The sequence below is a fragment of the Tetrao urogallus genome (genome assembly GCF_951394365.1).
Source record: "Tetrao urogallus genome assembly, chromosome: 31".
Taxonomy (NCBI): domain Eukaryota; kingdom Metazoa; phylum Chordata; class Aves; order Galliformes; family Phasianidae; genus Tetrao; species Tetrao urogallus.
In genome coordinates this window covers 802,150-823,274 of record NC_136844.1, presented here as the reverse complement: position 1 = coordinate 823,274, position 21,125 = coordinate 802,150, and the positions used below count along the sequence as shown (strand labels likewise).

General features: G+C 50.7%; 1 protein-coding gene across 1 annotated transcript; it reads left to right on the top strand.

The window, feature by feature from the left end:
- Positions 1–6,097: 6,097 nt before the first annotated feature.
- FAIM2 (Fas apoptotic inhibitory molecule 2) lies at positions 6,098–19,893 on the top strand (the record flags this gene model as incomplete). The annotated part of the gene is made up of 12 exons (XM_079547740.1): positions 6,098–6,112; positions 7,573–7,759; positions 10,338–10,441; positions 10,580–10,644; positions 11,332–11,385; positions 13,596–13,646; positions 14,079–14,118; positions 14,578–14,615; positions 15,864–15,951; positions 16,443–16,538; positions 18,319–18,372; positions 19,744–19,893. 12 exons carry the CDS (start codon positions 6,098–6,100, stop codon positions 19,891–19,893), a joined length of 942 nt encoding a protein of 313 aa, XP_079403866.1.
- Positions 19,894–21,125: the final 1,232 nt, after the last annotated feature.

Sequence of the window (21,125 nt, the reverse complement as noted above, 5' to 3'; positions counted from 1 at the left end):
TGCAAGTCTAGATACTGTCAGGGGTTGTCCTGGTGGCTCTAGAAGTGACGTTCCACCTCCCCCCCCATCGCCTCCTATCCTGTTTTCTGCAGCCTCATGGATGTGAGATGCTGTAAGATATTATAGAGGTTGTTGCAGCACAGATGTTTTCTCACCAGCAGTGTTGTGGGCACCAATTTGTGTATTGACTTCTTGCCTGTGTTGCAGGACATTTTGCCTGCAATCTCTTTGCTGGGAGAGAAGCAGGGGTGAGTCTGCCAGCACGACCTTTAGGAAGAGGCTACAATCTCAGTATCTCTCCTCAGGGACCGCAGTGCTGATGCATGTTGTGCCCATTGGTGAAAAGAAGTATCACTTTCAGGTTCCAGTGCAGTAGCTAGGGAGATAAAGCCAAATGTGATGTCAGATTGCATCAAATCCCTCCCAGCCATTAGGATGAGAGGGAAACAGCCTCAAGTTGTGCTAGGGGAAGTGCAGGTTGGATATTAGGAACAATTTCTTCTCTGAAAGAGTGGTGATGCGTTGGCACAGGCAGCCCAGAAGAGTGGTGGAGGCACTGTTCCTGGAGGGGCTCAAGGACTGTGGAGATGTGGCACTTGGAAGCATGGTCAGTGGGTGGGGTGGGTTGGGATTGGACTGGGCGGTCTTGGAGGGCTCCTCCAACCTTAACAATTCCTCGATTCTGTGAACCTGAGAAGTCATTTAGAACCCAGGAACATGTTTGAAGCTGCTTCTGCCTTTGTTTTAGTAGAGGACAGAGATCCATGCTCAACAATCTCAACAGCAGCAGGCGTGTCCTCCACCCAGGAGTATCTTGTAGCTTGCTGCCCAAAGGATTTTTTAGCAGAACTTGCTGAACAGTTAACAAACAATGTGGCTTCCCATCTCACATGGCCTTGGGAAACCAGCAGTGCAGCAGTGAACAGGATGGTTGGCCCCACATCATGCTGGAAAGAGCGGTCTTGTGGGGAGCTTGGCTTTGGTCAAGGGTCATGAGGACCCACTTGCCTGAAATTATCCCTGCTAGGGCTATGACTGGACAGAAAACATTCATCTGTTCTGCCAGAGCACTTGGAAGAGGGTTAGGGTGCTGTGTGAGTTCCCCAATGTTCCTCTTCATGAATCTCCCAAAATGAGAGCAGCTTTGGTGAAGGTCAGCTTCCTATAAAGTAATACTTCTGTGCTTTTTATGGTGTCTGCATAGCTTCAGGGAATTTCTTGCATATCAAATGGAGATTTATGCTATATTTAAGAGGTGGTAAAGGCAGGGATAGGAGCAGAACATTGAGATGTATCTGATACCACCTGAGGAAAGATCTCAGTGGTGTTCATTGTTGGCTGTTGGTGCTTTCCACCAAGCCTGGGTTTTGCACAGCCTCCCTGTTTGTGATCACCACTCCTCGGGCAGACCCCAATCTGCTCCTAAATCTTCTGATTTTACTGAAAGCACACACTGACTGGAAAAGATGCAACAAGTTGCATTTAATTTTGCAAAGGAGAGTGCTGTATTTCTTCCCTCTCCCATCCTCCTTTTCTGGCTGTCTGCCTGTCACCCTTCGTCCTCCTTTCCCTCCTGTGCCTCTTTCTCTCCCTGATCTATGGTGCTATGCAGATACCAACATCCATGCCAAAAAAGTAATAAGAAGGGAACCACAGAGCTGGTTTCATAAGGCCTCTGGCTCTCTTCCACTTCGGAGAATAAAGGCTCATCTTGGGATATTTTTATTTGTGGTTACTTACTCGATTCCTCTGAGGGTTTTTGGGTGCGGTGCAAAGATTGAGCTTTCAGCAGGGTGAATTACAACCCTCTGGTAGAAAGAATTTGGAGTAGGTTTCGTTACTACTGTTCTTCCTTTTGTTTTAAATAGGTGGACAATTGAAGAGACTTCCTTCTGCACTTACGTCTGCATGGGTGGGATCTGGAGATCCACATAGCATGCAAATCGGGGAACAGTGTTGGCAGCTCCTCCAGGACAAGCTAGGCATGTGGGGAGCATTGCTCTCTCTGGGTGTGATGGAGCTGCCCAAGGAGCTGTGTTTCTTTTTGTTGGTTGAATGGAGCTTATAAATTGGCTGCAGTGCAAACCTGGGAGGAGCCAGGGCTCACTGGGGGACCATTGTCATACAGCAGTGATGGGGAAAATCCCATGCAAAGAGCAACACCAGGACAGCAAATCTCTTGCTTAAGGGCACTGCAGGGCACGGGAGCCCTGCTCACAGCCCATAGGATGCACAGGATGATAGTGAACAAAGAGAGGGATGACTTTGAGGAGAAGCAAGGCAGGGACCCATCTCCCAGCACAGCATGACATGTGCAGGAATGTGATGGGAAAGATGTGCTTTTGGGAGGAGAAGGAAAAAGGGGAAGTGGCTCCCTGGGATCTCTGCAGCCATGGGGAAATGCAAAGATGCTTGCTCAGAATATAGGCAAAGAGGCCAATGTTGTGGGCCTGGAGCATGAACGTGTTATGAGCTACTACCATGATGTAATTCAGGATGGGAAACTCCTCAGCTTCCAACTGAGGCTGAGCTCCCAGCGCAAAGACTCCTCCCAGGATGGCACCAACAAATGTGGGTTTGTGGCCAATTTCAGAACTCTAGGGTGCAGCAAAGTTGCCCAAACCTCTCTTCTCTTCATCTCTTCTCCCCGCTAATTGTTTGCATCCTGGCTGTCAGGCCGCTGCATCACCTCAGTGTCACGGACCATTTATTCCAAGGGCTCTGAAGAATTACAAAAATCTGCATGCACATCCCCGTATTATGTTATATATAGTGCATTCCTCGTGTTCTAAAGAGGACACTGCACACAGCATGAGGGCGTCACTTCATGCATCACCCAAACTTGTTCTCTTCCCCCACTCCCAGCACGGACGTATTTGTGCAATTGCTTTCGTTTAAAAGTATTTGATGCACATGATGGTGCTAAGAACATGTTCTTCTGGGGGTGATGAGTGAAGTGCACTCCTGAACGGCTGAACAACGTAATCCCAGGGAGTGCCCTGCCCTCGTGTTTATCTGTCTTGCTGGCTGGTGAACGCACATGTGCTGTTCCTCTCGCTGACGTGGTTTGTGGGTATCACAGATCTCATTTCCGTTTATTTTTTAACCTCATCGCCGTTTTCTGTAATTCAGTGAACTCAACAATCACGGGGTTGAGAAGAACAGGGCGCACCAGTCCCCAGCATTGCCTCAAACCCATGGCATGGGCAACAATTGCAAGCAGCAGTGGGAGTCAATCAGATGATGACCCCCAGGTGCTGCCCAACAACTCATTGAAAGCCTGCTCTAATTAAAGGAGGGCCTAATTCTCACTTAGTGTTGTGATCAGCAGGGCTTTTGTAGGGATTTCCTTACAGGCAACAAAGAATTGATGGTATAATGGGGATGGTGGAAAGCTGTTGGGTATCAAAGCTTAGGTTGCAGAGTTGTGTTCTCTGCAAAAGCTGGTGGGGAGAGCCTGTCCCACATAGCTTTGGTTTGTTCAGCTCCTTAAATGGTGTAATAAAGAGAAGTTTTCTCTGCTCTTTGAGCCTGGGTAAAGAGGAGGGCTATTTCACCTGAAGGGCTTTGTAGAAGAGACGAAGGTCTGAGCTGCCAAGGAGAGGTTGGTGTTTGACTCCCAGGACCCAGTTCGCACCTCTCGTGGAGGTGAAGCTCTGGGGCAGCTCACATGGGATCAGTGGTCAGCAGGGAGCTCTGCCTGGGTGCTGACAGTGCTGATAATGACGGGGCAAAGACCCTCAAGCACATGTGGATTTTTTTTCTATTCCCTTTCAGATTACTTTCCATACGTGCCTGTCAGTCTCCCACCCAGGAACCAAACCAAGCAGCAGGACTTAGCATTAATAATCCATGGATAATTCAGCAGCCTGAAAGCCTCGAGTAAATTCCTGTTTTTCTGGCTCTTTTTGAAGGCAATGTCAGAGCGTTTGTTGCTAGTGGGGGCTTTTTCCCTGCTGGGAATAGGAGAAAACACACTTGCTCCTGGGTGTGCCATGGTGTGTGTTGATGCAGCAGATCCCATAATTATCCCATCTGGTTTTCTTCGCACTGTTTTTGATGCGGTTGAGTGTTCAGCGAAGTTATTGTAATCCCTGCAGAATCCCTTGTGGATTTGGTGGGGTGTGACCTTGACAGATACATTTTTGTGTTGTTATTATAGAGCCTGAAAGCTGCGTGTGTGCAGGAAAGCAGCTGCCTCGTGTGGCTCAGTGCTGGACCAGCATTTGGTGGGGAGCTGCAGCACGATGCTGAGGATGCTGAGCAGTTGCAGGGATGCTGTGCTCGACACCTTGTTTGCATTTATCCTCCTGATGAATCTGTGAGAGTGGGGAATGGCAAATATTTAGAGAAAATAACCTTCATGGTGGGACTTTGCTGTGTTTGAGCCCTTCCAACTTGGAAAGCAAGGAATCAAGTTGGGAGCAGCTCGTTCTGGAGGAGGAGGATGCTTCTCATGAAGGCTGAAGGGATTTGCTTTTCCTCTGCTGTTTTGTGGTAGAAATGGAGCCACTTGAAGCCTTGCAGCCTGTAGGCTCCCCCAGCTCATTTTGTGGTTGGAATAAGGCACGATGGATTTCAGAGCCCAGTGACAACAACTCTTGCTGGTGTCAGATTGGTTCTGGGGCTGTGCCATGAGGGAAGACTGAGCTCTGGGGTGGGAATGGCCCTTTTAGACAATGGGCAATGGAGGGGGGTGGTTCCATTCCCTGCTGCTTTTTATTTAGTGGGAGGCTGTTGTTGTGGGCAATGCCATCTGGCTTTTTTTTCTGCTGACAGCTTTTTTTCCTCCAGCCTCAGTACTGTGGCTCTTTGAAGCATTCTCAGGTTGGGATGGAGTGTGTGGGGCCCCATGTTATCCCATGGAGGAATCTGGCTGGGCTGGGGGCTGCAGCTGGTGAACCCCTCTGGGGTCCATTAAGAAAACTTGCATCTGCTTTCTCACCACGTGTCACCTGGAGGTTCTGTCCCCAAATCTTGGATGGGGACTGAGGGTGATGTCACTGAGCTGAGCATCACCACTTCCTCATGCTCAGCTGCAGCAGCACAGACCTGACCCCTCTGGCTCAGGTTTCCAGCCCTAGCTTTGGACCTGCCCAATTCTATGCCTCTGCTCAACCCCAGCAGAAAGAAAGCCCTTGAGGAGCTTGTGGTTAACGGGCACTTAATTGATTCTGAATGATCCTGACAAGTTTTTGCAGTCTTTGCAGTAATCTGATTGAGTAGCTGATTGGGCTGGTCTGTATGGGTGCCAGCTGTACATTGCTGGGCCGCATTCCTTCACTTCCAGCTCATGCTTTTCTTTTAACCCTTCCATCGACCCCTTCCAAGGAAAGGAAATCTCTCTTGCTCAGTGCCCTTTGCTTTTGATGTGCTGGGAGCCGGGCACCCCATTTAGCTCCTTCATTCATGGATGGGATATAGAAATAATATTTGTCAGTGGTGGGGGCTGATGCACACACACGGGACACCTCCAGCCCCCTGGAGAGGGCAATGCAAGGGGGGGAAACGAGCCTCTGCCCTGCTCTGTGCAGAGCCTAGGAAGGGCCAGGGAGGGACCAGGGCTGTGCACCATTCCTTCCTGCTGCTCTTGTGATGGAGAGATCAACTCTGGCGTTCCTCTGCCCCATTGCAGCCCCACACCTGGATACAGCAGGGCCCATTGGCTGTTGCTCCTCAGCCCGTAGCTGGGGGCTGGCACACAGCAGTGATGCTGCAGCAACGCAGCATCCTTTGCATCTCCCTCTCCTCTGCAATACCTGCCCCGAGCTCAGCATCTCTGAGGCAGCTGCTTCCCACCCAACTGCTGCCTCCGCACGCATCCTCCCTGGTGTGCATCCCCCCCTCTCTTGCCAGTGAGTGCTTGCCCTCATTTTGAGCTGTTTCTTTCCCAGCTTCCCCCTGTGCTGCAGGCTGGGAATGGTACAGTCCTCTCTCCAGCTCCCATTGCTCCGTGGATATTGCTAGAAGGTGAAGGCATCAGTGTGAGCTGCAGCGGCTGCAGGCAGCCCCAAATCACTCGGAGAGGGAGCAGAAGGGGCTCAGTGCGGGGCTCTGTCCCTTCCCTCTGGGTCTGGCAGCACCTTAGTGAGGTGCCATGACCCAGGGCAAGGTAGGTGGGAGGTCAACACTGGGCTGGTGAGTTGTCATGCATGCGTAATTATTGCATGGTTCGGTAGGTGGGGGTGGGGGGAATGGGTTGGATGGAGAGGGTTTAAGGGATAAAGAAGCTGCTGCAGGGGGGTGGGTAACTGGAGTGTCTGAGCAAAGCCTGGTTTGGAGGTGCCTGTGACAGTGGTGTTTTGGCAGAGGAAGGTGATGGAGCAGTCATTGTGGAGCTGGTGCTGTTTCTCGTGGTGCAGGATGTGGAGCTCAGCCCATCCGTGGCTGTTTCTTGCCTCCCCATCCTGGATATTGGGGTGCTCATGCTTTCCCATCACTCCTTGGCACTGCACCTCCTAATGCAGGGAGTTCTGTGTTTTGGGGTTCACTGATGCTCTGATCCTGGGGGAGGGGGTTGGTTTGCATCCTCTGCCAGCACAGTGCACCATTGCCATGGCAACGATGCTGGAGGCTGCCTGGATGCGGTGCTGGCCCTGCATTTCTCCTCCGGCATCTCGGGGAGGTCTGCATGGTCCTGGCCACCATAGAGGGCAGAGCAGAGGATGTAGTACGCTCTCATCCCAAAGCAGATGTGTCTGTGTCCAAGTGTGGCATCTAGCCTTATTTCTAAGGGTTGGCTTTAATTAAAGACCTTTTTGCAGGAACTGTGCTGTCTGTCTCGGTACCAGTTCACTGTTCTGCTTCTTTCTTGGGGCTTCCAGCCCCACATCCCTGTGGCCCATGGGGTCCCTGATGCTGAGCTAGCGCCTACATTGGCAGCAGGAGCAGGACACCAGGTTCATGGCTCAATCTGGGACAACAGAGATATTGCTGGAAGGTTAAATGGATGCTGTTCTCGGGTGGTCTGTGGCTGGCTGTTTGCTGGGATTTCCTATTCCGGCTATGCTGGTTCCCAAATCCATTTGGTGCATCTTCAGATTGTGCATCTTTGGGTGAGCAAAGGTGCATCTTTGGTGCAGGCAGAGGTAAATGCTGGAGGCCTAAATCACAACGCTTCAGTGGGGATGGGGGAAACTGCCCAAAGTGAGGGTACCAGTGAAAATGGAAGAGCTGAGGGTGTTTCTTGTCTAAAAACTGAAAGTTTTTGTTCTGAGGCAGAGAGAGCTCAAAAAGGAGTGGGCTAAAAAGCTAAAAAAGAGACCTGGATGCTTTCTTGTGTTATGCCAGAGCTGAGGCACAACTGTGCAGCCTCAGCCCCAGATTTTATCTGCAGCTTTTCATACCCTTTGTCATGTTGTATCCTCCTATTTCTCTCTCAGTCAGAGGATGCACTTCGCTGGGGGGCTGCTGGGTCACCTTTCTCTGCAATTTGTGACTAAACCATAGAGCACCAGACCTCCACTTCTGCCCTTCTAATTTCACACTGAAAGGTAATTTCTGTGCCATTTTGTAGTCTAATCTTTTTTTTTTTTTTCTTTTTTTTTCCTTTTTTTTCCCCTTCCTGTGCAGCTCTCAGTGAACAACAAACCCCCAAACCCCGAGGGGCAGGGGGAGAAGAAGGACAATGCCAATGCCACGGCCCCCCCAGCCCCTCCAACCTATGAGGAGGCGACAGCGGGAGAGGGGGTGAAGATGGGCGCTTACCCTCCTCCTCCATCCGTCCCATTGCACCCCAGCTGGGCTTATGTTGACCCCAGTGAGTACCCACGTTGGGAGGGGGGTGCAGAGTTTCTCCCCAGGCTTGTAGAGGGGAGAGGAGCCAGGGATGGGGGGGAGCTGGTGTCATCTGTGGTAGAGATGCTCATAGGGTTATGGCTATTAGCTATAGAAAATGTAGGAAAACATATTAAATATTTCTGTATTTACTATAGAAAAATATATTAAAGATAAAAAAATACTTGAATTAGTGGGGAAAAGAATCTGGCTTGCCCAGTGCCTCAGATACACTGCCTTCTTCTCATACATGGGACTAACCCCAGTGCTCTGCTCCTCTCCAATATAGGGATGAGGAAATCCCAGTTTGCTGCACAGGGCAATATCACCTCCTGGGGCTGGGGCTATCCTGGTGTGATGCAGCCTCATCCTCCCCCCACCCCTTCCATCTCCTTCTGTCAGAGAAGCAGCTGAATGTGCAAAGCTATGACATCAGTGATGCCCCGTGGCTGCAGGGAAGCACTCAGAGCCAGCAGAGGTGGAAACGCCACTGCAATCCAGGGCTGCAGCGTTGATCTGCAGGGCAGTGAGGGCAGCCCTGGGTGAACAAACAGCTTTTCTTCCCCTCTGCAGGGGTTGTGACAAGCAGACAAAGTCTGCCTGTGGCTATGAGCTGGAGGTGCAGGAGGTGGCTGCTGGCTGCAGAGCGGGAGAAAAGCTGCTGGGGGGGCAACTGCTCCATCAGCATGGCTGGAGTTGCAAGGAACACCAAAGGGACTGTGTTTAAGGGGTCCTGAGCCCTCTTTCTTCACTCCATCCTCTTCTTCTGTTTTTCTTTGGCCCATTCCAGCCAGCAGGGATGGTCACAGCTGTAGGGGTGGAGAGCTGTAGGGTTAGGGGGCAGAGCAAGCTAAGCTGAGGTGCGTGTGCCTGCATGGCCTGGAGGTTTCACAGTCTTTTTCCATTCATGCCTGCCTTTAGGGGTCAGAAAAAGAGGATAGATAACCTCGCAGCTGGCTGTAACCACCATCTGGGTCTTCCTGCTGTTATGATGGATTAGGATGAGTGAAGCCCAAATGGGTTGGGGTGCCAGCATTCTGGGGCTCCCAGAGGACTCATTTTGGTGCTGCGTCATCCCTTGCTCCATCCTGACACTCCTGACTGGGTTTTCCCTCTGCAGCTCTTCCCTGTGCACCCTGCACTCATCCCTGCTATTGTTTCTCCCTGATTTCACATTCTCTCCCTGCTCCCATGCTGTGGGTCTCGGAGGGGGGGATGCAATGGGGCTCTGCTTAATGGCTCATATGAGGCTACAATGCAGTGACACATGGCTTTGGGGCTGCTGTCTGGAGTCTCATGATGGGGACACTGTGCCTCAAAGAGGGCCGTGGCTGGGAGGTGGCTGGTGCTGGGGATGCTTCTGGGCAGGAGGAAAGCCCTCCATTCCTCAGAGGCATTGAGGTGCGATGTGGTGCTGGATGCTGTGATTGCTGTGATGCAGGAGGCACAGCGGTGCCCCAGGGGCACAGACCTCAGGTGCTCTGTGACAACGGACCGTGCAGAAATAGGATGCACAGAGGAGCACGTTCCTTCTGGGGAAAAAGGCACAAGGGGTTCGTTAAGCACCAAGAGAGCACAAGGGATTTATTTGCTGCCAGGGGCATCTGGAGATGAGGCTTCTGCAATAAGAGCAGGCAGCCTTTGGCCAGTAAAACAGAAGAAATTGGGGGCTAGGGCTCTGAATTGGGCTTTACTGCAGCGCTCCTCAGTGTCTTTGTGGGTCTTCCCTCCACCTGCCCAAAGGAGCTGACTATCAATGAGCTGTGAAGCTCTGAGGAGGAGCAGAGGCATCTGCCAAACAGGCAGAGATGGGAACGTACAGCACATGTCATGTCATCAGCTCTGTTCCCATAGGAAAGCCAGCTTGCAGATGGTTAGAAACACAGATGGGGGTTTTTGGAAGAGAAGTAGCGTGGAGAGATGATGTGTGAAGGCTGCAGTGGGTTTGGTATATGTGTTTTGTGTTGTTTTTCTTGAGTGGAAGAAGCTCCAGCAGCAACAGGGGCAGTGCAGAAGTGTGGAAATTTTGGGGAAGGTGCTCAGCAAAGGTTGCACTGCGGTTGTTTCCCTCCTGCTGCTAAATGATTCTGACTCCGTGGATAGAAATTGGATGTAAGGATGGAGCTGAAATGAGCTGCTCTCAGAGGGAAGAACATGCTGTTGGCATAAGAACTGATGCAGCCACAACCTGAGCTTAGGCAATTACAGAGCTGAGAGGGAATCCTCCTGCACTGGGGCTCCAGACGGGAATGACGGAGGTGCTGAGTCACAGCTCCTCTTGGGAATATTTTAATATTCAGCAGAAGGTGAATGAGGAAATGGCATGAGCCCTCCAATTACCTTTAGAGATGCCCTATTCCTGCAGATAGGGGTCAACCCTGGTGTCCTTGTTGAGCTGGGGTTTGTGGAAGGTCATTCCATTTCTCATCCTTGGAGATGATCCTTGCACGATGCGCAGTTCTGCATTACGGTTCCTGCACTTTGGGTCTTCCTGAGCTGAAATCCGTCACCAAGGACACAACAATAAAGCTGGATGGGGCTGATCTCTGCCTTTCCTTCAGGCACAAGCCCCAGCTATGGCAGCGGGGCATACCCTGGAGACACAGAGATGCTCACATCCTTCAGCTGGGATGACCGGAACGTGCGCAGAGTGTTCATCAGGAAGGTAAGAGCTGGAGCTGTGTCCCTCTACTAAGCCTCCTGCAGGATCGTGAGCCCTGCTCTGCTCTCTGGGACCTGGCTGCAGTGGCTGTGGCCCCCCAAGAGCATGCAGTGGGTCTCCTATGGGTGCCTCTTATTGCAGGTTTATGCCATCCTGATGGTCCAGCTCCTGGTGACTCTCGTCATTGTTGCTTTCTTCACCTTCTGGTAGGTCTCTGTGTTGCAGTGGTGTTTTTTCCTGTCTGTGATCTGTACTACTTGTTATTCTGGGTTATTTTTTATTTAGATATGTGAATGCTTATTCCATGTACTCTAAGACTAAGGGCCCCCACGGGGTCCTTCTGCTGGGTGGGTGTCCCTTCTGGATGCCCCCTGAATGATGCGATACCCCCTGAATGATGCATTGCCCCTTTGGGTGCCACCCCCAGCAGAGATGGGGATTCTTATCCTCACATTCAGCAGCTGCTGCTGCTCTGTCCCTGTTTCATTCCTCCCTTGGAGTTATCAGCACTATCAGACTCCATCCTAATGCTCCTGCAGAAGCAGGCAGACACCCCACAGCTCTCCAGCTCGGGTGACTGTGCATCCTGGGCATTGCAGCTCACGTTGCCAGTGGAATGAATAATGGATCACTGTCAGCCTGAGGAGATGACCTCCTCCATCACATCTCAGCAACACCACAAGCCTGGGGTCACTGATAGCAGCAGGGCTGTCTCCTTGCTGTGACAGCTTGGATTACTTTCTGTTTGCTCACTGTGGGTAGAGCCCGCTGTGTTTTTGTGCATAGCTCCTGCTGTGTCACCCCGTGAGCATTCCCAGGTTTAATTCAGCAGTAAGCTGTGAAGTGATTGGCATTTCAATGCCCTCTGCTCAGTGTTCCTTTCTGTTTTGCAGTGAGCCAGTCAAGGGGTACGTCCAGGTGCACTCTGGTTGGTACTGGGCTTCCTAGTGAGTATCTGTCCTCTCTATAGCCATGCATGTGCCAAACAGCTCTGGACATGGCTGTGGTGGTGTGGAGATGCTTTGCAAACACTCTTGTGTTTTGTGTATAAGGACTTGCTGATCCCCGGAGGTCCCTCCCAACCCCTGTGGTTCTGTAATTGCTTTAATGTGTGTGCAGGGGGAGACAGGGAAGGTCATGGGTAGGTGAAAATAGAAATGAGAAACCTCACCTAAATGAGCCTAAGTCATGAAATAGACTGGATACCTCCTAATTCTTCCTAAAAGAGGGCTTGCCACCCTACAAACCAGCGTCAAAGTAAATACGTGAGTATTGCTTGCAGAGCAAATCCAGTAGAACTGGGGAGCTCCCAGGTAAACACTGCAGAGAACCAGTTGGAGAGCTGAAAGAATGCAGTGGGTGCCTTAGAGGCTTAATTTTCATGGAATCATTAGGGTTGGGAAAGATCATGGCTAAGATCATCCAGTCCAACCCATTTTTGGATCCTCTCATTGAAAGCAAGGAGGGTGCCTGGGTTTATGTCCCATGTCTGGATATCCAAGAGATGGGGAAAGGATGCAGGCAGTGTTGATCTGGGCATTTGGAGACACTGTGGTCTCCTGGCCCTGCCTGAGTGTGCACTGGGAGGAGGGCAGGGGGGTGGTAATCATGCTGAGGTTGCCATCACAAAGCAGCTTTCAGTGCTTGGAATTTGGGGCTCCATTCATTAAGCAAGCCTGGTCCCAAAGGTCAGAGAGGAAGGAGTTTGGCTGCACCCCGTGCTTTAATACATTTGCTGTGGTGCTGTTTTCTGGTTGCTGTGTGTGTTAATGCTGTTCATTAAGCAGACAGAGAGTGCAATGCAATTGCCCATGAATGATGTTCTGTGAACCTGTCTTTAATTAGTTACACCCAAATCACAAAATGTGTCCAAGCCTGGAGATGAGATGCCTGCTTGTATAACTTAGAAAACAGCTCCAAAATAGCAGTGATAGGAGGAAACTGGCACCAGCACTGACCTTAGAGGAGAATTTGCTCCTTCCTGACCCACTGATAGGTTGGAGAGCTGCGCTGTCTTGCAGAGAGACAAGACCTGAGCAGAACTTGGGCTTGGTTTTCCCTTTGGGCACACCTGCAGCCTTCTCAGCAGTGGGCATCTGCCTCCTGGCCTTCAGGAGAAGCAAATGCATCTGGGGACAGGTAGAGAGATTTCATTTTGGTCTGCCCCCTTCAGCAAGCCCACCTTTCTCCCCCACTCCCCACATTTCCAGGTCCTTGTCCTGGTTGGCTCTCCTTCATGCAGAGATATCACCTGCGTATCTGCACCTTCACAGTACAAGTGGATGCCCCAGGGTGTATTCTCATTGCTGAAGGAATAATGCAGGAGCAGATGATGAGTGCAGGGGGGTGCAAAGCAGATGGACAGCAGCAGAGCTCGCTCTCTGCTCCCTGTGTGAGCACTTTCCTGGTTTCCCTGCGGGAGAGCTCAGCTCAGGTTTATCTCTGGTGCATTTATCATGGCCCGTGGCCTTTGCCGTCACGTTCATTTATTAGACCGAAGGTGAGTGGCTATCATGCTGCCATCGGCATGCTTGGAAGCTGCTTTCCCCCAGGCACGAGGGTGAAAGCAGGTGAGCAGGTTCCCACTGCGCCGGACCCCATCAGCGTGGTGGAAAAACACTGCAGCATGACAGCGGGGCACGGGGACCATCCCTCTGCTCAGGGATTGCTGCTTTGCTGAAGGGTGGAGGTCACGTCCCTTCTCCAGCACAGAGCATCCCGCTGTCCTTAAGCAAGCTGCTTAAAGCAGAATTCATAGGGCTGGGGGGAAGGGCTGCAGAAATGTCCCTCTGGTGACCTGGTCCCAACAGGGAAATGAGTGATGGAAATGAGGGGCACAACCTGGCTGCATCCATCCAAGCCCCACGAGCAGTGGGGAGGTGTCCGTAACAAACGCCTTTGGGTGCTCCATTGACTCTGCTCTGAACCATCCTTCAGGGTTTTTTCAAGGGTGGGTGCCCTGTCCCACCTCAGCGATGGGTGTAAAGCAGGAAGCTTGGGGCAGCAAACAGCTTCTGCCCCAGCCTCAACTTTTGCACTGTGCTGCATTTGAGAAGTGCAGTGGAGCATTAAAACTTGTCACCTGGAAGCTCCTCTCTTGCATCAGCATGCAGTGCTTGTGTTTTCGCCCTTTGATCTGCTCTTTTTCTCTTTGCAGTGCTGTTTTCTTTGTGACCTACCTGATTCTTGCTTGTTGCTCTGGGCCCAGGTAAAATGTTTTCTTTCTGGGTTTAGAACAATGCAATGCAGTGAAGGATGAATGTTATCTTGCTTCAAACATGACCAACAGCATTGCAGAGATGGGACGGGGCTGTGTTTCCAGGCCTGGTGCAGTTTCGTGTTGCTGTTGGGGGTGGGAGATGAGTTGCAGCCCCAGATGAACTGCTGTATTGCTCTATATGCTCATTGTTAAATTCTGCAGGGAGCCATCTGCTTTTTGACCCCCTATTTGCTCTGCTGTGATAACAGAAGGGCATTAATGCCCTTCTGGCTCTGGAACACACAAATCCATCCCCAACCCCCACTGGAATGAGTGTCTTCCTCTGTTCCGCCCTGCCACTTACTTATAGGCTATTAATTACATTAATTACACGGCACATCTGATTGCATCCCGCTGACCAGCCCGTTTCTTCGCTTGCAGGAGATATTTCCCATGGAACCTGATTCTGCTGAGCATCTTTGTAAGTACATCTGAATGGTGTCTGCTCTGACCACTGCGAGCTTCACAAGAGCTCCAGGCAGGAGAGAAAAGGCCCTGCTCTGAATTCCTGCAGGAATTCCATCCTCTGATTGCCCTGCACTCCGGGCTGAGGAGCTGTAATTGAACTAGAATGTGATAAGAAGGGAAGAAGGGAGCCTCTGTTAAAAGCCAAATGCCTGCGGAGGCTGCATGGTCACGAGAGTGGGACAGTCCTGTGCAGGAGGGGGGAAGGTGGGATGGCTCTCATTCATTTTAACCCATTCCCACGGACATTCATCATTGATCTGTTTTAAACTATGCAAAAATGCTTCTCTTGGGCATCTGTTTGAGTTTGCACTGCCCTTGTGGTTATCACTGTTGCTGCAGTTCAGGTGCTCTATCTGCTCAGTGTCTCCTTGGGATGTGAACACAAGAATAATACTGTTCTCTCTCCTCCCAGACACTCTCCATGGCTTATCTCACAGGGATGCTTTCCAGGTGGGTTGAGCACACTGTCCTGGAGCTGTCCTGATCCCATGCGTGACCTTTCCTCCCTTCTGAACCACAAGGGCCACCTGAGCCCTGGGCATCTGCCCCAGCAGACACCTGAAGCAGAAGCTTTCCCTCTGAAAACACCAAGATATCCCCTTTTATTTTTATTTTTTTTTCCCCCTCAAGGAAATTCTACATGAAGAGGTGCTAACCCCTTTTTCTCCACTGCTGGGGCAGCACAGGGTAATTCCTGACTGTGCTAAACTCTATAGGAAAGCCCTGGAGAGCCCCCCTGCCTGCACAGCTGGGCTATAGGGCACTGCCATAGGTTGATCTCACCCTTTGCAATGAGCAGACCGGGCTGGAGTGACACAAGGAAAAATTTTTCCCAGCGGTTTTGTTTTGGTTTGTGCTCCCTCTTGCTCGTTTTTGCTGATACGCTCTGCTCAGATCAGCTCTGGTTCACATGGGGCCCCGGCGATGAGGCAGTGGGCGTTGATGGATCTGTGCAGCAGACAAAGAAATCGATGGTTTCAGCAGCTGAGGGAAAATACCAGAAAACAGGGGAGAATAGCAGAGACAGTGCTCTGTAATGAAACTGGAGGGAAGAGCAGGAGCATCAGCTCTTAGGGCTGAGCATGGTGCTGGAACCAAGGCAGCATCAAACACAAAAATACACATTCTTTATGATACAGACATACATATATATATATATATATATATATATATATATATATATATATATCTCACCATGTAGTCTTTCTAGCTGCTCAGATCCCACCCTGCAGATTATTGGTGCTCAACCCCTTGTTGCAGGCACGTAACAGTGGCTTTTTGCAGCTTTCTGACTTCTCCTTGTGCTGCGGTGACGTTTGTCACTCTATTTTTATTACCTCCCAGTTTGAATCCTCCCCTTCTCCATCTGTCCATGCACAGAGAGATTTTTATACTCAGCCCCATCTTAACTGCTCCTGAGCTCTCAGGAGGCACAGATATGCCCCCTCCTGCCTACCTTCATCCTTTCTATTTAAAGCAGGAGGAAAAACCCATCTGGGTCTTTCTCAGTGTTTTCTATCTTTCCTTTTGACCCTGAGGAGTGTTGGTATGGTTGGTGCAGGCTGTGCCCCCAAGATTTGTGTTGCCTATGTGTTTTCCCTATGCGTTCCCACTGGGCTGCTGCCTGTCTCCACCTCTCCTTCCCCCCATACCTGTGGAAACCTCACCAGAAAATTGGTTTTGCTGTTGATTTTGCAGTTATTATGACACCAAGTCAGTTCTTCTGTGCCTGGGGATCACTGCCTTGGTGTGTCTGTCTGTCACCATCTTCAGCTTCCAAACCAAGGTCAGTCCCTCTGGGTGAGGAGTGGAGGGGGGCAGGTCTGTAGGAGCAATCTGAGTGATGCTGGGGTGCAAAAGTGAAGGTTATGGCAGATGTTGAGGTGAGGGAGGGGTCAGGGGTATAGAAGGGATCAGAAGATGCGAATGTATGGAGGAAGCTTGTTGTAATTTTTGTTCTGATTTGGTTTTTAGGGTTAGGTTGGGATGCTGGAAGGCACTGGCACAAATATGCAGGAAGGACTTTTGGATATTTGGGATGTGATAGGTTCTGGGTTCTTCTGCACAGAAACAAGAGGGGTATGGTGAGTGTTCGGCTCTGCCACACAGTCATGTGGGTGCTGGGCTGTAGGACTTGAGGTACAGATGAAGCAATTTCCTCCAGCAGAACATGGGAGTAGTGCTGGGGGGTCCCTGCCTGCAGGCATGGTGTTTGGATCCCCTCGATGCCCCCTGCTCCATTACCTGCCCTTGTAATGCTTCTCTTTGCCTTTGCAGTTTGACTTCACCTCCTACCAGGGCGTCCTCTTTGTGATGCTCATGGTGCTCTTCTTCGGTGGCATCATCCTGGCTGTGATTCTGCCCTACAAATATGTGAGTAAAGAGACATGTTCCTTTTTCCAGTTCCCCCATTTCTGCTGCAAGGCTGGGAGGTGCTCAGCATCAAGTCCTGGGGCTTGGTTTCAGAGAGGTGTCCCACTCTACTCTGAAAATGCACAGGAACACCTACAGAAGTAAAAACAAACAAGCAAACAACAACAAAAAAAAAAACCCACAAAAAAACCCCAAAAACTTCTCATGGCTGCTGCCTGCTTGTACAATCAGATATCGGGTTGTGGGACAGCACTGGCCTGGGGCTGGAGGAAGTTTGCTTCTGTTCTTGGAGCTGCACAGTGACCCCATGGCAGATGGCATCACCTGCTTGTGCCTCAGTTTCCCCTTCACTAAAATCAGGGTGGTGAGAGTGTTTGTGTTGGGTTGCCCCAAACCAAGTGGGCTCCTAGCCCAAATTTAGGAAGAACTTAGACTCTGGATGCGTGCAGCTGGGAAGCTGTCTGGCCAGGCCTGGCTGTAGCCACACAGTATAGGACAGAGTCTTGCATTTTGTCTTGAAGCTTGCATCTCTCCTATAGAAAGAAGCCCCTCTGGAGGGTGCTTCAGACCACAAGGCACCACCTCATTGCTCCTCCACTTGCCTCCAGTCCCTCTTGCGTGGGTCCAGCCCTCCCTCCAGCCTTGCACACGGCTCTGTGCATCCCTGCTCCTGGCATGAACTCGGTGTTGGCTGAGACCACACCTTGCAAAGAGCTTGGCGTGGCAGCACGGAGCATCTGGTCCTCATCCAAGAGCGCTTCATTAGGTGAACTGTCACTCAGGCAAAAGCCTGACAGATTCTGAAAGGTTCTGATGAAAGCAGGAAGGTGTGTGGGGCTCTGTACCACCATTAATCACATGGAACGCCTCCTGGTGCTGCGACAGCAGCACCTGGCTTTGCTCACAGCAACCTTCAAGTGCCCTCCGAACCCTCCACGTGTTTCTGGGTCATGCTTTAAGAGTCAGACCTACAGGAGATGCTCCATTAGCGTCAGCCTTGGACTTAACCTGATGATGGAAAGCAGGCTGGTATTTCCAAAACAAGGAAGCTGGCATTTTGTTGGCTTCAGATCAACCTCCTTTCTTCTGCAACATGAGGGTAAAGCAGCTTGTAGTGCCAATCCGCTGACATTACAACGTCGAGACAACTGCTCTTTATCTTGTAGTCTGTCAAGATAAGCATAGCTAGAGGCAGCATGTAATGATCTTGCCTGTCTTGGGCAGGCTGCAATCTCTGGGTTGAATCAGCCATCCATGTGGGCAACCTGTCGTGGAATAGCAGTGCACTGGGTTACCATGCACAGCAAGCAGGGCTGAGACTGGGTCTCCAGCCCATTGAATCTCTGTGATTCCAACAGACAAATATCATTCCGCTTCCACTGACATACAAAACTCAGACTGGTTCTGGGAAGCAATTGGAGTTTCTTCCCACGGGATCAGCTCGCCTGGATAAGCAAACACCTCCTGGGGCTGCTGCAGGATGTGTTTCCACCAGAGTTGTTCTAAGAAGTGTCTGCTGGCACTGAGTTGAAGCATCTGTAGAAACAGAACATGTGGCCTTGGCAGCTCATGAGCCAAATGGGCATCAAGGCAGAGTGTGGCAGGAAATTGAGACATGGGGACTTGCTCTTTGCTAAAACAAGCACTGCATTTGGTCTGAACGTGGTGCAAGTTCCAGGGCTATTAGAGCACCTTCCTTAGCTCATACCCTGCATGTCTGTGTCAGGTCCCATTTAACCAGTTCTCCCACGGGCACTGATTGGTGGGTTTGTTTCTCCAGGTGCCCTGGCTCCATGCAATCTACGCTCTGCTTGGTGCCGTCATCTTTACTATGGTAAGTGGGGGTGCTGGGCACAGGGCTGGGAGTGTGCTGGCAGGAAATATAAGCAAGCAAACATGGAATAATTGTTGTGTTTTGGTTTTTTTTTTTTTTTTTTTTTTTTTTTTTTTGCCTGGAAGGGTGCTTAGGGAAGGGAAAAGAGTGAATCAAAGGACTGTAGAGAGCTTTACATCCTCAAATGGCTCACAAATAGCAATTAGCACGGTGACTTCAGCTTTGACCTGGGAAGGTGTTGGTGTACGTGATGGTGCTGTTGCAGAGCGTGGTGTGATGGGCAAACCCATGCTGCAAGTGCAATAGTAGGTGTGAACAGCAGAAAGTATTGTAAGGACAGGTCAAAAGGCAATTGAGAGTGGGAGGAGAGACTTTGGCACAGCAGCAGGGGCCCAGTGTGGGGCTTGAGGGGAAACTGGGAGTGAAATGAGGCTACGAAAGTGTACAAGGCCAAGGCAGGGCTGGCTGGGTTGGAGTGGATCAAGGTCTGATTGTGACATTCACTCATAAACAGAGCTCCAGGAGAGCAGTCAGAGGTCATGGGTTGGGATCAAGGGGCATTGGGAAGCTTCACTGCAGGCAGCAAAAGCCCTGAAATGGGGCAGTTCCTCTGAAGATGAACAGGCTCCATTCATTCCTTGGGCTGCTCCCTTGCTGCCCTCTCCCTGAGCATGTCCTGGCAGTGCCCTGCTTGCATTTGGGTGTGGGAATTGTCTGGGAAGATGCTTGGCTCTACCTTGAGGTGGGGGTCAGGAAGAGGGCTGCCTTGGGGCTCAAGGCGGTGCCCATTGGGCATGCTGTGAATAAAAGCAGTTGAGCAATTTAATTTATTAGCTAATAAAGTCATTTCAAGTGAGCTCGGATACTTCTTCTGTGATTCACAATTAAAGACTCTTCTGCGAAATACGAGGAAGCTAAACATCTTATAATCACCCTATAAACTTCAGTCAGAAGTTGTGCCAGGCTTGTCAGCTCAGCCTGCCCATGCCCTGGGAGATTTGGGGTGTAGCGATGGGTGGGAGGGCAAGGATGCCAACTGACCATTCATTCAGATTGCAGCTTGGAAGGCGTTAGCTCTGCTGCTTGGGGATGCCTCTGGTGTGGGAGAAGTGAAGGAGAGCTTTAGGAATAGGTACGAAGGAAGCAAGCCTGGAGTAAGGGTCAGGGTTTGACTGTCGAGAGTGAAAAGAAGGAAGGAGAAAGTTGCAGCAGTGCATAGTTTTGAGCCTCTAAAGGGCAGATATGGCCCATAAGAGTGGCAGCACTCTTGTGGGTACAGTGAAGCTGCTGAAGAGCTCCTAGCAAAGCTCTTTTTGCCTCCCTATGCAAAATCGACCCATGACTGCCACTGAGTTTCCTCTTTTCCCACAGTTCCTGGCCTTTGATACACAGATGCTGATGGGGAATCGCCGATACTCACTGAGCCCAGAGGAATACATCTTCGGAGCCCTCAATATCTACCTGGACATCATCTACATCTTCTCCTTCTTACTCCAGTTCTTTGGCTCCAGCCAGGAGTGAGCACAGCAGGGCAGTATCTTCTCTTCGTTAGCTAGATGCAAATGTTTAAAAGAAATCTTAAAAGGAAAAGAGGGTTTAAAAAACGACAGCAAAACAACCCACCCTTTCTGGCCCACTAGCAGGCTCCATTCTATCAGCTGAGCAAAGCTCCTGGGTTTCTTTATGCAGCTTGTATATATGCTGTTAAGCCTTTGTGACCCAGACAGCAAAGCAGGGCTTAAGTGTGATGTCTCTCCTGCTCCCTCCACTCCTACTGAGCTCAAACCAAACCAGAGACTGGGAGGCACAAGGCTGAGGTTTTCTCTTCCCCAGAGGCTGTCAGAGCTGCCTGCACATCATTGGATTTGAAGTGCTGGGAACAGCTCTGCAAAGGGAAAGTGATGTTGAAGCAGGAGAGGAAAGGAATTTTGCTAGGATGCTGGCAAGAAAAACAGCTGAACAAAGGAGAAAACAAAACAAAAACTAGGGAATGCCCCCTCCCCTCACCATCCCCACACTTGTCACCTGCATTCATTCAGAGCCCCACTGCCTCTGCAGAGAAATGCTCGAGCACTTAGAAGGACTGAGCAGGGGATCACATAGTCTGGATGTCCCACAGTCAGCCCGCCAGGCTCAAAGGGACCCGTTGTTCTTTGGGGACATTCCAAATGCCTCTGCAGGGGGAATTCTGTATCCTTTGCAGCTGGTAGAGGAGATCAGGCTGCATTTTTTTCCTTCCCAGACAGTAGGACCACTGGTGTGGTCTCATCTCCCAACCCAGGGAGGTTGGGATGTCAGTGTTCTTCATGTGGGTAGGCTGGGATCCCATGGGTCAGTTGTTAGCAGGGAACAGCAGAGAGAGAGGCTGAGTGTCAGAGCCTTCCTGACATGGGATGTGAGTGTCTGAAGTGCTGTGATCTATCCCAAGGGCCTGATGCCTTCATGAAAGTGTCTTGGTTACTTGAGATCCATGGTCCTAAGTGGTTGTTACCCAAAGACAGGGGGTGGACACCCGTTGCTTGAGACAGTGACATTGGTGTTGGCTACAAAGAGGTGTCTGCCATCTCCAGACAGGGATAGCAGAGCACACGCAGGTAAATTTCCATCTTCCCCTTGCTCACGTTCCCTTGTTTGGGGATTGGCTGGCTAATTTCTAGCCGTAAAGCTCCTTGTGGAGATAAGGGGCCTTTTGCTCTTATTTAGAAAGCGATCCTTCCTGCTGATAGAACCCGTATCTTCAATCTCCCTGGAAT